The sequence below is a fragment of the Triticum aestivum genome, chromosome 2A (genome assembly GCF_018294505.1).
Source record: "Triticum aestivum cultivar Chinese Spring chromosome 2A, IWGSC CS RefSeq v2.1, whole genome shotgun sequence".
Taxonomy (NCBI): domain Eukaryota; kingdom Viridiplantae; phylum Streptophyta; class Magnoliopsida; order Poales; family Poaceae; genus Triticum; species Triticum aestivum.
This window is the reverse complement of record NC_057797.1, coordinates 100006199-100020516: the sequence shown is the minus strand read 5'-3', so window position 1 is coordinate 100020516 and position 14318 is coordinate 100006199. Positions and strand designations below refer to the sequence as shown.

The 14318-nt window shown below is 44.3% G+C and overlaps 2 protein-coding genes across 3 annotated transcripts; one reads left to right on the top strand and one right to left on the bottom strand.

Moving 5' to 3' along the window:
- The first annotated feature begins 7974 nt into the window (after positions 1-7974).
- On the top strand, positions 7975-9306 carry LOC123184914 (uncharacterized). 2 transcript variants are annotated; one of them, XM_044596951.1, is made up of 3 exons: positions 7975-8523; positions 8630-8715; positions 8809-9306. In XM_044596951.1, exons 1-3 carry the CDS (start codon positions 8217-8219, stop codon positions 9169-9171), a joined length of 756 nt encoding a protein of 251 aa, XP_044452886.1. In that variant the 5' UTR covers positions 7975-8216; the 3' UTR covers positions 9172-9306. The 2 variants fall into 2 exon arrangements, with proteins under 2 accessions (XP_044452886.1, XP_044452885.1); XM_044596950.1 differs by having other exon boundaries at positions 8630-9306.
- A 1807-nt stretch (positions 9307-11113) lies between these two features.
- Positions 11114-12550, bottom strand: LOC123184913 (peroxidase 2). The gene is made up of 2 exons (XM_044596949.1): positions 12213-12550; positions 11114-12107 (listed from the first exon to the last, which is right to left on the bottom strand). Exons 1-2 carry the CDS (start codon positions 12483-12485, stop codon positions 11352-11354), a joined length of 1029 nt encoding a protein of 342 aa, XP_044452884.1. The 5' UTR covers positions 12486-12550; the 3' UTR covers positions 11114-11351.
- Positions 12551-14318: the final 1768 nt, after the last annotated feature.

Sequence of the window (14318 nt, the reverse complement as noted above, 5' to 3'; positions counted from 1 at the left end):
AGTCCGTCAGTAGCATAGGGTAATTTAGTTACTTGTTCTTGCAGATGCTAGAGTAATTTCCTTTGGTCCACACTAAGCAGAGGTCATGGCATCTATTTCTTATTTTTTCTGTATGAAAAATTATGAAAAGGAAGGAATGGTCTGGCTGGATGAGCAGTCCTAGTTGAGTTCTCCCTACGGATACTTAGAATTATATTTCCAAATATTAAGTTCCCTTTGATATTTGATTAGTACTCCACCTTACAAGCAAGGATGCTCTAAAAATCGAACACATGATGCTTGATACACCGCGACTCAAGTTCTCTGTTATTTCCTGTTGAAGGTCAGCAGCAGGGCACAAGGCACATCAGGACGGTTGCCCGGACCTGGCCTGTATCCATTCTGCCTCTGTCAGAACTGTGACGGCCATGCGTCCGTCGAGCGTCGACTTTGTCTGTCCGTGAGCACCTCTTCCACACAATCAACCGCAGATACACGGATACACATGTACTCGTATACTTGTACTTCATAGCTTCTGACCTCTCTGAATTTGTGTGCATGTTTTTGGTGCATGTCATTGCATAGCTCCACCACTGAATTTGGAATTTCAGTCAATGCTTAAACTTGATAAAAAAGAGCAAGAAACAATGACAAATGATGTGTGTTTTTCAGGGAAGTGAGCTGAGAATTTAGATGTTCCTTTCACAATATTGAGGGCATCGATCAAGCTAGTATATGGTCGTTAAAAACTAGTATGATGTTATGTATTTATGGTTGTAGGAAAGATGGTTTCTACGTCAAAAGTATGTGGTAGTTGTGTGTGCGTGTGCCCGCGCGCGTGTTTCTGTGTGTGGTTGTGTGATGGGTGTGTCCTTCTATTTTATTCATATGTAAAAAGGAAAAAAGTCTCATATATGAGATAAGCAATTAGTTAAAAAATGTAATAATGAAAAAATGTTATCCATGAAAATTCTCATATTCTTAAAATAAAGACCAAGAAGTTCAAGTAAAAAAGAAGAATTTGATGTCTATTTAAAAATTGTGATTTTTCACGTGTCAAAAAGATTTTCAACCAAGAAGTTCAAAATATAATAATCAAGGAGTTCAATGTTTATAGAAAAATTGAACGACCTTGCTTCTTAAAAAACAGGAACTTCAAATTAAAAATAGCAAAACAAGAAGTCCAAATTAACAAGATGGAGCTATTCAATGATTATAGGAAACTTGGATTTTTCTTGTTATTAAAGAATGGAAACAAGAAGTTCAAAAATTTAAATAACGTAGTAGTTTGATCTATAAAAAATAGAAAATCCAAATCTGCTAACGGGAAGATCATAAGAAGTTCAAACAGAAAAATACAGAAGTTCAAAAGATAACAATGCACTTTGAAGTGAATATTTCACCGTTTCTAAAATAAAAAAACAAGAAGTTCAAATTCTAAAAATAGAGCCGTTCAAAAATCATAAAAAAGGATTTTCATCGTTTCTAAATAAAAAATGGCACTTCGTTATTTATGAACAAGCCCTCCCACCCCCGTTGTGGCCATGCTTGACCCACGGCTTCTGGCCATCATCGCGGTCAATCCTCTGCCTTTAATATTTCTTCAAGACACGCATTTTGAAAAAATGGAACCTGAAGATACTGGTTCTTCCGTCGGCCGAGCGGTGGATGCAACACACTCCATCACTGTCAAAAAATGGGTGCTCCCAGATACATAAATTTTCTCTTGCGTACGTGTGTTTCTCTCGGGCAGAAAGAGAGAAGTTCATCCTAGCTACTGGGGGTCGTTCAATGTGTATACTAAAAGAAGGGGGGAACAACATGTGAGCATCAGTGTGTGGGTGTTGTTCTATTATGTCTCTGTGTGTGTGTGTGTGTAACTTTTGCACAAAAATAAACTCTAGAAGTTCACAAAACCCCGAAAAGCCTACAAGTTAAAAGACAAAACAATAGACAATTTTTTCCGTCTCTGAAACTAAACCAAGAAGTTCAAATTTAAGATACATAGCAGGGTCAATGTTTATAAGAAAATTAGAATTTTTTATATCTAAAGAAAAGCAAGAAGTTCAAAATAACATAACACATGACTTTGATGCTTATGTTTTTTATAAAAAGAACATTGTTTTACGGTTTCAAAAAATGGAAAAATAAAGTATTTCAAATAAACCAAGAAGTTCAAATTATAAAAAACAAGTTCAATATTTATAAAAAAATATAGGTTTCCTTTGTTAGTAAAGAATAAAATTAAAGAAGTTCAAATTAAAATAAAAAGAGTAGTTTGATGTTTACAGAAAACTCAAATTCTTTCCATTTCTAGGAAAAAAAGTATGAGGTTCAATTTAAAAAAGTGTTTGATGTTTATTTGAAAACATATATTTTGTAAGAATAAGATTAAGAAGTTCAATTCGAAATAACATAGAAGTTCGAAGAATATAAAAAACTCAGATTTGTTGCAAAAAGTTTACGTGCACCCCCGTGCATGGTTCATAATTTATATCGCGGCATGTCCGACCTCCAATTACATGTTTTAAAAATGACAAAAAATGACGTCGGACCTTCAATTGTATGTAATTCGACGTACACACAAAAATGTGACAGAAGTTCGTAGTGAAAACAACTTTCAAATACTGCAAGCAATGCATTTCAGGTGAGAATAGAAGTATTGAAAAATAAAGGCTTAAAATTTTTGTTGAAAGAAGTTCAAGTGCTCTGTCCGGGGAAGTTTAAAAATTCTTGCGAGAGAGGTTCACCATGTATTTCCATGCTTTAATCAAAATATAAAAAGGTGAAGTTCAAATTGAAATAACACGGAAGTTCGGAGTTTATTAAAACCTAGGATTTACCTGTTCAAAAAATTAAAAAAACACAACGCCATTTTTTGCATTTTTAAAAACAACTCATAAACGAAAAAATGGTTGCTAGAAGTTCAAGTGCTCGGCGAAGAAAAGTTCAAAAAATTATTGTGAGAGAGGTTCATCGTGTATTTAGATGTCCAAAATACGTAAAAAATATGTTGTTTTTTGGGTTTTAAAATAATTCTCTCAAACCAGAGAGAAGTTCAAAATGATAATAACCAGAAGTTCACGTACTGCATGGTCTGTGTTTCGTATAATAAAAATACAATAAAGTAAAACAGAGTGAAGTTCAAACAGACATGCCCCAGAAGTTCAACTACTTCACACAATGCAAAAAACAACACGTCAAAAACAGAGTGAGGTTCAAACAGACATGCCCGTGAAGTTCAACTACTTCACGCAGTGCATTTCGTTTGCGATGAACGCAGAAATCATGATCTCGCCATTTTCTAATTTACCTAAAAACTACAGGAATATCATTTGTATAAGTTTCAAGTCCTCGGTCGAAGAAAGTTAAAAAAATTATTGTGAGCGGGGTTTGTACAAAAGGAATATCATTTGTGTAACACTGACGATGGATGAGAAAATTACAAAAGAAAATACGTCACAGAAGTTCAACTGAAAATAGCAGGAAGTTCAATTACTACAATGGATGAATTTCAGATAAAAAACTTTTAAAATTGTCGCGAATATGAAAAAACGATCAACACGGGAAAGTTAAGTGCTTACAGCAGCTTTCCACTGGTATATCACTTGCTCAATTTCGATGAGTGGATGGAGAGTTACAAGCAGTGGATGGAGACCTACGAGCAAAAAAATCGCGTGAAAAACAGAGTAAAGTTCAGGTACACGGGCCGAGAAGTTCAGGTTCTTCACGCGGTGCATTTTCGAAGAATCTGTTTCGCGATATAGGCAGAACACATGATCCCGCCGTTTTTGAAATTACTTGAAAACGGCTAGGAATCAGGGAAAACCATCAACATGAAAAAGTTTCGCATTTTCCATAGCTTTTCAGTGGTATATTATTTGCCCCATTCCGATAAAGTTTGTAGAAATTACGGCGAAAATACGTTTTTCATCATTTTTGAAACGGACTTAAAACCTTAAAGAATTGGGTGAAACAATACATACCAAAAAGTTTCGCACTTGTTCATGCTTTCCAATGCCATATCATTTGCTGCATTCGGACAAACGGTTAAAAAATTAGCTCGAAAATACGAACTCGGTAGGACTTGGACCATTTTCTAAATTACTCTTAAACCATTCAAAATTAGAAAAAAAAACTTTCAAGATGAAAAAGTAGCGCATTTTCATAAGCTTTCCAATGCCGTATCATATGCCTCCATTGGATTAGCCGTTTAGAAATGACATCAAAAAACGAACTCCGCTGTTCGGTTTACAAAATTTTACGTTTTTTCAAATTACTCTTTAACCATAGGGAATTAGAGAAAACTTTCAACATGTGGAAGGAGCGTTTTTGCAGCAGCTTTCCGACGCCATATTATATGCCTCATTCCGATAAACGGTTTAGAAATGCGATCGAAAATACGATTCACGTTTTTTATGCGAAGAAAAAACGGTTTTCAAAGCTGCTCTTAAACCACTTATATTTTGCCATAAATTTAAGTTGGGTCATGATACTAATGTACATAGCTTTCCAACGGTATATGGTAAGCCCCATTTCGGCAATGTTGGCGGAAGTTCAACCTAGTTCACAAGGAAGTTCAACGTACTACTAGCGGGGCAGGTCAGGTTGTGATCAGAATATTATTCTGATCCCGTGATCAGAATAGTGTTTATATATATATAGGTAAATTATCTGGGGCACCTAGGTGCCTGGGCACGTAGACCCGTTATGGCAAGTCATATTTGTTCATGCATGTGTACAATCTACGATATAATGACTTTCCATGTTTTGTTTGCATGTATCCAATCATTAATCGTCGATGATTTACTGTTGGTTCCCTAAAAATTTACCTTTCCAAACTAAAACCGCATAGTATTTTTCTATAATAGTGCACTCTATTATACGTTCATTACAAATATTTTGCTCATACCTCCATTGACTTCTAGAAAAAAGATGGTGCGTATATGTATACCCATGACATTTCTGGTTATTCATGCATCCTTTATGTTTCTAACATTTTGATCATAGCTGCATTCCAAGATACCCAAGAGTATGTATATACCAAATGAAACAAAAGGGTATGTATATACCCTCTAATTTTTTAAGGTATTAGGTATGGCAAAATAATACGATCCAGACATACCTAAACCCGTGCTCACTTTTTACTTTGTGATCTTAATACCTAAACAAAATAATACCCACTATATATATACCTAATGAAACAAAAGGGTATGTATCTTAATTATTTTTTACTTTGTGATGTGCATACCGCAGATGAATATATTATTTCGTGATATTGTGAGACAATCGTGACATACCTAAACCTGTGCTCACTTTTTTCCATTAATTTATTAACCAGTGGCTATCATAGAAGGCAACGGGTATGAAAAATTAATTAATTGTTACTCTCTCATGAAAGACACAATTAATGGCATGCACCCGTTACTAGATTTGACCCTTTCCATAGCATCATGCATGCAGCAATGTTTGGAAGGTAAACAATTAACATGCATCGTTTTTTCCGAATCTCATCAGTGCATGTACGTGAGCATACAATGCATGGAAAGTCTTTTTGTTTCCATTAGAGGTGTGCATGCAATCATCACAACAGCAGATCAAGATATGATCCAACGGTATCTAGTCAAGGTGCCTGGGCACCTAGGTGTCCCAAATTGCTATATATGCATAACGTGTATAATATGTAGTATCGTAAAATACCAGCAATCGAAAAGGAATTAAATAGAAAACACAAAATTAAATGAAAAAGAAATCATAAACCCCAAACCCCCAACCTTTTAATACCGGTTGGTGTCACCAACCGGTACTAAAGGGCTCCCTGCCCCCGGAGCTGGCTCGTGCCACGTGGTTGCCCTTTAGCACCGGTTCGTGCTGAACCGGTACTAAAGGGGGGGGGGGCTTTAGTGCCCACACTTTAGTGTCGGTTACCGAACCGGCACTAAAGGGCCTTACGAACCGGTGCTATAGCCCGGTTCTGCACTAGTGAAAATTCATGAAAAGTTCGACATACTTTATTAAACAAAAGCGGACATGATACATTTTAACTTAGCAAAAGTTCATATTTAAAATCTTCACCGACCGTGGAGGCATCCGTGTTCCACATCCTTTTCTTCCCCATGTTCGGTTAGGACAAGACATGGGACATGGGACACGGACCTGCCCACGCCCGTCTCCAATGTCCAAGTCTTCCTCGCCGGAGTCCGCTACTTGGCTGTGGACATCACCGGTCGAGGTGAGGTCGACGATCAACGTGGATAGCCTAGCCTCATGGTCGTTACAGTTCGGAGCGAACCGCGCGAGCGATGCCGAGCTATTGACGTCGGCAACAACTTTCCTGTCTGTGACCGCCTGCGCCACCTCCGCGTTCGCCTTTGCCTTGATCTCCACCAGCAAGGCGTCGTACTCTTCCTCCATGACTCGCCACCTCCATCACTTGTGGCGGCTGTCTGCGGGCGCTACACAAGGATTTGTACATCAACCGCTCATCACGAAGGTCGGATTCTCCACGGCCATGCCCATGATGGCATCCTCACTTGCCAGCTCGCAGCGGATCTATCCCTCTATGAGCCGGTGCTGCTCGAGGAGACGCGGGTTTTACCTATGCTCCTCCTATAACATCCGAAACGCGGAAATTGACTGACAGCGCTGGTTGCGTCAGGTGCTCCTCCGCCATGATGACCTTGTAGTGCACCTGCGCCATGGTGAAGCCGGCAACCTGCGTGGGCGCGGGCTCATTGTAGGACGCCTACTCCATCGTCCAGCCGTCATCCTATGCGCTCTTCTCCGGCGAGCTCGCAGGCAGTTTGGCCTCTATCCATCGCGCACAATGGGCCTGCCAGCCGGCCGCAAGGCTAGTCAACTCGATCTTCTGCTCTGTCAAGAGCTTGTCCAACAATGCACTAGAGCTCGATGGCATTTCGTTGGAGGTGCATGGAGGAGGAAGGGAAGCAGAGGCGGTGAGGTGGATTGTGTCATGCGCTGCCACATTTAAATATCGGGCACCAACCAGGCTAAGCAGCAAGCTATTTCAAAGCGGGCGCCGATGTCGGTTTCTTGGCCGCTGCACATGTTTAATGTCGGCAGACAGACGCCCAATCGGGTATTTTAGTGATAGGTTCTATAGGAACTGGACGATCCGACGGGTAGCTGGCTTAAATGCGGTAGAAGTCGTCCTGTCTGGTCCCGCCGCTCCGACATTGAACAAGCGTGGAGACCAAGCCGACGTGGCGCGTGAGGTGCTCTTGGCCAATGCACTGCTTCAATGCCGGCTCCAGCAACCGGCCCTGTCCGCTCTAGGCCGGCATGAATGCGGGTCGGGGAGTGGAGGTATGATCGCGTGGGAGATGGTGCAAGCATGGGAGATGGTTTTGAGTAGGACCGCATTTTTGGACATGTACATGGAGGCCATCCGGACGCTGCAAACCTTCCTCTGGGTTGCAAGAATTCGGACACACGGACGCGTCCGTGAACAAATACGGGTTCAATTGGATAGTAAACTATGTCCGAACAGCTGTTGGTCCAAACGACCGCGGGCTATTTGTGTGTCCGTGTTAGAGATGCCCTAAAGAAGGGAGGACAATGTGTGAGGAGCACGACAAATGTTCTTCCGTGGAAGAATGTTTCTTTGCACTATCTTGGAGAGTAAAGTCAAGCAAGAACATGCACAAAGGGCATAATCTTACAGCTCGAATAGGTTGACACTGCGTGCGCTTATTCCCTGTGTACGTTAATGTTGGTGTCGGGTGGAGTCCATAGTAGATAATGCTATCTAGCACGTGCCGAAAGTCATCATGGTGCATCATTGGTATTTGGTATTTTATTACTCTATTAGTGCAAATAGTTTTTTTTGTTTTGCCGCTGTCCGCCAGAAACATGCACAATAGCCTTACAAACTAGCTGACCATGCCTTCTCGAGAAAATATATATATATATATATATATATATATATATATATATATATATATATATATATATATATATATAGGCGTCATATCTAGTGCATCCGGGATAGGTCGTGCATCTCTGTATCCGTCGACTCTCAACCAGCCGATCCACATCTCACGTATGGGATCAAAACAACAGAATTTTGCAGAAACATGCCCGCCGCTGCTCCTAGTCCAGTATGCTAATTTGCTAATAACCCCCTCTGTCAATTACACTTCCTAAATCTCGTCTCTCTCTCAATCCCTAATCACGGTCGCAACCTCCATCCCAACGAGGGCATCGGCCGCGGCAGCATGCATCCGCAGGCACAATCCCCACGACGGATTTCGTCTGCCCTGACGGGATGCATCTCCGAACTCCCCATCAGCTTGGTGGAAAATTTCTCATCGCGTGATAAGCTGCAACAGATCGTGACGGCGGCTTCTACTGTTAAAGATGTTGAACATGTATCAGCGGTGATCCATAATTCAAGTGTTGACCCTCGGCATGCCTCTGCATCTAGCCATCGTACGGCCGATCTCACGTGCCCTGCTACGTCTGCTGAAAATACTAGTACTGCAGAATATGAATCAAACTTGAGTATGGTGGATGGAGCTTCAGGTAACATCCATAAAATTCAACCATGCTGTGTATGACCCTGATGAGTACTTGTCTATGGTGTACATGCGTACTTGTGTAGAGAATAACCGTGTTGATGCATGTGCAGCTACAGAATCAGGTAAAAGCTTGCAAACTCAAATGAGCGAGGGAGAATTTAGGACGCCAAGAAAGAAAGAAAGCATTCCCCTATTTGTGAGTTTAATAAACTATGATTCACCATGCTTCTTATCAGTTCAGAGATTTATGCATAATGATGATTATTGTGATTCATTATTGATGTTTCAGTGCTCGTCTTTTACGCCAAGTTGCGACGAAAATTTTGAAGGGCTTGAGGCTGTGGAGGATTTCTACAAGTCGTATGCACATTATGTGGGTTTTGGAGTTCGTGTCGGACAACAGAAAATGTTGAACAAAGAAGTGGTTCAGACAAAGCGTTTCATGTGCAGTAGAGGAGGATTTAGGACTGAGAAGAACAAGGAGATTAAAGACCCATCAAACCAATCAATGAAAAGCCGTAAGATACAACCACACGATGCGGTTGTGATGCACATATCTTCGTCAAGTTGTGTGGCGACAACACCTACAAGATACAGTCATGGGTTGAGTACCATAGCCATGGCCTTGTATCACCTGATAAACGTCACTTGATCAGATCAAATCGTAAAGTTAATGAGAGGGCAAAAAATGTATTGAATTCTTTGATGGATGGAAATTTGAGTTTCTTGAACTGTCTTCCTCTTATTTTCTCTGAATTGATGCATATTGAATAGAGTGTATGAAGCAGCAGGGGCACCATGTTACATTATGTTCACATAAACCTTAAGCATGCTCTGTTTTTTTGTACAAAGATCATCATCTACCATATAGGAGAATACATGTATAAGAATCTTTGTCAGCCTCTGAGCCATCATCCCTTTATTTACTTCTACAAGAGTATAACCATTGAGCTCGTTTGATTCATCAACAATTTTGGCTAGTTGCTTAATTACTACAAGCAGTACCATCAAGTGTAATATTTAGCCAGTAGCGTCCAGGGAACAACTCAGCTTGCAAACCCACATCAGCCTCAACAATATTATTCACGAACTCAAAATAAACAGTGGTTTGTTTGTAAGCTTGTAGCAGCAACATGTTCTTGTTTGTGAATAACTGAATATGTCAAAGAAACATAGGAATGCAGAATCACCAGGAATATCCAAGCACCAGCTGATATTGTTGCCCTCGATGAGCTGTATTACATCATGTATTGCAGAAGACCTCAAATCAGCAGGAACAAGCTAAATTCACATGTCTCTGAAAAACAATACTCAACGGCAATGTACAATTTACATTCTGATGTCTGAAGCTACATGCACATTTAACAAAGAAAAAATCAATGGATGAGCTCGCAAGCTACAATCTGCACATAGCTAAGTACTAGATACATATACATGAACAAGAAAATCTGGAAACGTGGTCCTTGTTTGCTATGGAGTGTTGCCGGGCTCTGCGTCTGTCGAGCCTCTTGCTGCAGGCAGACAACATCGTCAGGCAGAGGAGCAACTGCTGCATGTGGGCGCAGTGGACTGGATGGTGCGCAGGTTGTGGCCGGTGGCCAACTTGGCGTTGGGAACCGACAAGAAGGCGGACGGGCACGGAGGTAGGCTAGACATGGCGGATCTGGCCGCGGCCGTCGTAAGGATCACCAAGGCCGTGGAGCGATTTGAGGCGGACAGACGCAGATGCTGGTGAAGCGCGAACACTGTCGAAGCGATCAGCAGGACCTTGGAGCCGTTCGAGGCGGACGGGCCAAGTGCAGCTGCCGTGGAAGGATTCACCTAAGCCGCCGCCATGGAGTGATTGGGGCAGGAGATCCAGATTGAGAGGGAGATGAACAGAGAATGGGGATTTAGGAAGTGTGATTGACGAGGGGGTTATTAGCAAGTTAGCATACTGGACTAGGAGCAGCGGCGGGCATGTTTCTGCAAAATTCTGTTGTTTTGATCCCATACGTGGGATGTGGATCGGCCGGCTGAGAGTCGACGGATACACGGATGCACGACCTATCCCGGATGCACTAGATATGACGCCATATATATATATATATATATATATATATATGAAAACAAAACTTAATCTAGACTGTTCGTTCAAATGATATAAATGTTTAAAAGTCAGAAGCCAAAAAACAAAGTACTTGCGTGCCCCAAATTCCCTCCCGGATTGCTAATGGTGCATGGGCGAAAGGAAAATCAAGAGTCACCATCCAATCGTCCATGCATGATGGTCCTGCACCAGATGACTTATGAAAGTGTTATAGACGCCGATAAGACAACGTATGCACAAGGCAAGTATGTTTCAACACAAAACCTAAAGGAAGCGAGAATGTGAGATGTAGATGGCCGAAAAGGCAGTCAACATTTTTTTTACGGGAAGGCAGTCAACATGTTTGTTATGTTATGATACACCTCTTGACTCATGCCGCGCCGCGTGTTCGTGCTCATCAAAGGTTCCCTGTAATTGCTCTTACTACTATTTCTATCTATCAATGCAATGATACACAAGTCTTTTGTGTATTCACGAAAAAAAAAACGTATTTGTTATGGGTTCGTTTCTTCAGCAAACTAAATATACTTTGACAGTCACATCTCATAATAAAGTACACCAAATATTTTCGATACAGATCAGATATGAGGCAAAATTGGACCAATAATACAAATTTTGGTAGCAAATAAACAGCAACGGAAATTAAGCTAACACATAGTACGAACAAAAGCACGAGCTTATTTCGATCAGTCTCCGGCTTCAGGAGTCAAGATGAAGTATGGTTTTGTCTCATCAACAGGTCGCTAATTGACGAACCGGCACTGCTTTCTGATCTCCCCGTTGGCCTTGGTCTTCACCTCGATGTTGCCCATCTTAACCATTGCGTCCGTGAACTTTCGCTCCCACTTCCCGGGGTTCTTGGCGTTGTGTTCCACAGCCTTGAGTGTCTGCGGCGACAGCAGCGCCGCGTCCGATTTGAACAACACTTTACGGTCAAGTACGTTCTGATAGTACTGTTTGTCCAGGTCACGGGGGGTAACGTCGTCCTGCACCACCACGGGGTCACCGCCGCGGCTGCACTTCTGCTGTAGCGAGCTAGCCAACACGGGTTCCATGGACGTGGGGTCCGAGGGGTCGGCTGGGAGGCGGTCAGCGAAGGACGAGCAGTGAGAGATTCCGACGGTGTGCGCGCCTGAGAGGGTGACCATGTCGTCGAGGTCGAGCCCCTTGGCTTTGAACATTGCCTCCAGCACCGTGACGTTGGCGAAGGGAGGGGGCAGGTCGCGGAGGGTCTCGTTGGCGAAAGACACATGCCCGTCGTACCGGCCAGCCGGCATTTTGATGTCTACCACGCCGTTGCTGAGGAAGAAGCTGGCGTCGCGTCCAGCGAAAGCGACGATGTCAGCGCACGAGACAACCCCACCGCACTCCTTCTCAAGCTTCGCCTTTGCGGCGTCGATCACCTCGAAGCCGCGGAGGCTGGGGAAGTTTGGAATGCCAAGCTTCTCCGGCTCCGGGTTGGCCGTCGTCGCGTCTAGGAGAACCGAGGCATCGCAACCCTATAACAAAAAGGACCTCTCGCCCGTTAGGACCTCACAAACACATATATCTTATACTGCACACGTATGGGCGTAGCATGAATTTTACCATAAGCTGGCACGTACCCTGACGAAACAGTCGTGGAAGAAGAGCCGGATGAGACCGGCACCGATGCCGCGATTGTTGTCTGTGGCGTTCTTTACGGCCTCCCTCACAATTGCCTCCGCATTAGGGCAGGAATAGCTGTAGTAGTTCAGGGTGAGCGCCGGTGCCGTAGGTGGTGTCGGGCTTGGGATGGGCGGCATTGGGTTGGGATACCCATAGCTCGCTTGGCATGTATGCGCCATACAACCGAGCAATGCTACCACAACCAAGGCAGCAAGCTTATCATTATCCATGGTTGCAATGAGCTCTACAGCTAGCTAGAGCCTAGAGGCCGGCTTATATCTGGAGAGAGGACGAAGATGGATGCATGGGTGAAGGAAACTTGGTGTTGTGCAGGTCTATTTATAGCTGGATAGCTTAATCAAAGCTGATGAGCCTGTGTCCTCGACGAGCCAACCACCATGAGATGGATATTATGCATGCATGGAATTTTGATTAATCCTTTGAGCATGCATGTTAAGCTGTGGCGTTTAAGTCAACAGGGAACATGCATGGCGAGCATAACCTCACTGGTCACAGCTCGCACAGTTGACATTCCGTGCCCATTTCCCCGTTGATGTGGGTGTCGGGTGGCATCAAGTAGTTACGATAGGTTTTGATAATTGTTTCGTGTGCCTCATCCAAGGGAAGGATGCAATTCTGTTCTTTTGCTGGGGACAGAGACCGAGGGTAATGTCCTGCTTCTCTTGCGTGGTTCAGGAAATTGGTTTTCTGGTCGTTGGGTTAAATTTTTTTGCCCCCGAATATAGTTGACAGTTTTGTCTCTAGTCTCAACTAGTTTATACAAGAATCAGTGAAAATCAGAATTTCTTGCATGTGAAAAACTAGTCTATACAAGAATCATGAAAATCAGAATTTCTTGCGTGTGACAAGTTGAGCCAAATACACCACCTTACTCAAAATTCTGTAGCCAAGAGACGTAATTTCGTGGGAATTTTTTACAAGCCTCCAAAGAAGAGCAAACACGAAAAATTCAAAACCAATTCCAAGTGAAGACCAGGCACACGGGTATGATCCAGGTATGAGATTTCAAGCAGTGAAGGTTTTACCCAGGTCCCCCCCCCTCCCCCCCCCCACCCCCGCCCCCTTATTACACATGCCTCTCCCGCGTCTAGCTCGTCGGCGCTGCTGGGTCCGGCTCCACCCATCCCCGCGCTTCGCGCCAGACGGCCGGCTGCGCCGCCCCCGCCTCCTCCACGAACCTGGGTGCTCTACCCCCTTGCCGGCTCCCCGCTTCATGCACCACTCCACCTCGCGCACACGGCTCCGGCCTCTCCGGCACCCGGGCCCGCCCGGCTCTGCCCGCGCCGCGGCCTGCTCCGGCCTCCCCAGCATCCGCCTCGCTGGCTCCAGGCCCCCGCGCGCCTGCCGGGTCTCCGCCCCGCGCTGGCCGGCTCGCGCGTAGGGCCGGCCTGCCGCCTGTCCACCCCGCGCCGCCCAGCAGTCCGGCTCGCAACGTCCGCGTGTGCCGGCTCCGCGCTCGGGACGGCTCCCCTGCGCCTGCCGGCTGCTGCCGCTTCCCTTCTGTTCTGGAAAGAGGAAACAAGTAAAAGAAAGACCCGGCTGGTGGGAAAGAAGAAGAGGCCGGCTACTACGGCCGGCTGAAAAAAGAGAAAGCCGCGTCCGGCTGGAAGAAAAGAGATGTCGGGTGCTAGAAGAAAGAAAAAGAGGTGGGCCGGCTGCCCAAAGAAAAGTCAAGCCGGCTGCCCAAGAAGCAAAAGAAAAAATGAAGGGTCCGACTTCCCACGTGGAGCCCGACAAAAAGAGAAGAGAAGAAAAGGGCCGACTGCCCGATGCCAAAAAAAAAAGAAATGTGCGTCCGACTGCTAGATGTGCGTCCGACAGCTGGCTGCCTGGCCGGCTGCAAAGAGCCCGACTGCAGTCGGGGTCCGCCCGCCCAGCCGACTGAAGTAGAAAAAGGAGAAGACAAAGTAGTTGCCGGGAGACCCGGTCCGACTGCTCATCAGTCGGCCCGAATCTCGGGGGCTACACCCGGCGGGTGAGCTGACGCGTCCCCGCGAAGAAGAAGACAAAGTAGTTGCCGGGAGATCCGACTCGACTGCTCA

Bases quoted from the DNA above. Each gene is read 5' to 3' on its own strand.
- LOC123184914 (XM_044596950.1), top strand. From the start codon at position 8,217: ATGCATCCGCAGGCACAATCCCCACGACGGATTTCGTCTGCCCTGACG. The intron at 8,524-8,629 runs GTAACATCCATA...ATGCATGTGCAG, and splicing joins TATGGTGGATGGAGCTTCAG to CTACAGAATCAGGTAAAAGC.
- LOC123184913 (XM_044596949.1), bottom strand. From the start codon at position 12,485: ATGGATAATGATAAGCTTGCTGCCTTGGTTGTGGTAGCATTGCTCGGT. The intron at 12,108-12,212 runs GTACGTGCCAGC...TTTTTGTTATAG, and splicing joins TCCACGACTGTTTCGTCAGG to GGTTGCGATGCCTCGGTTCT.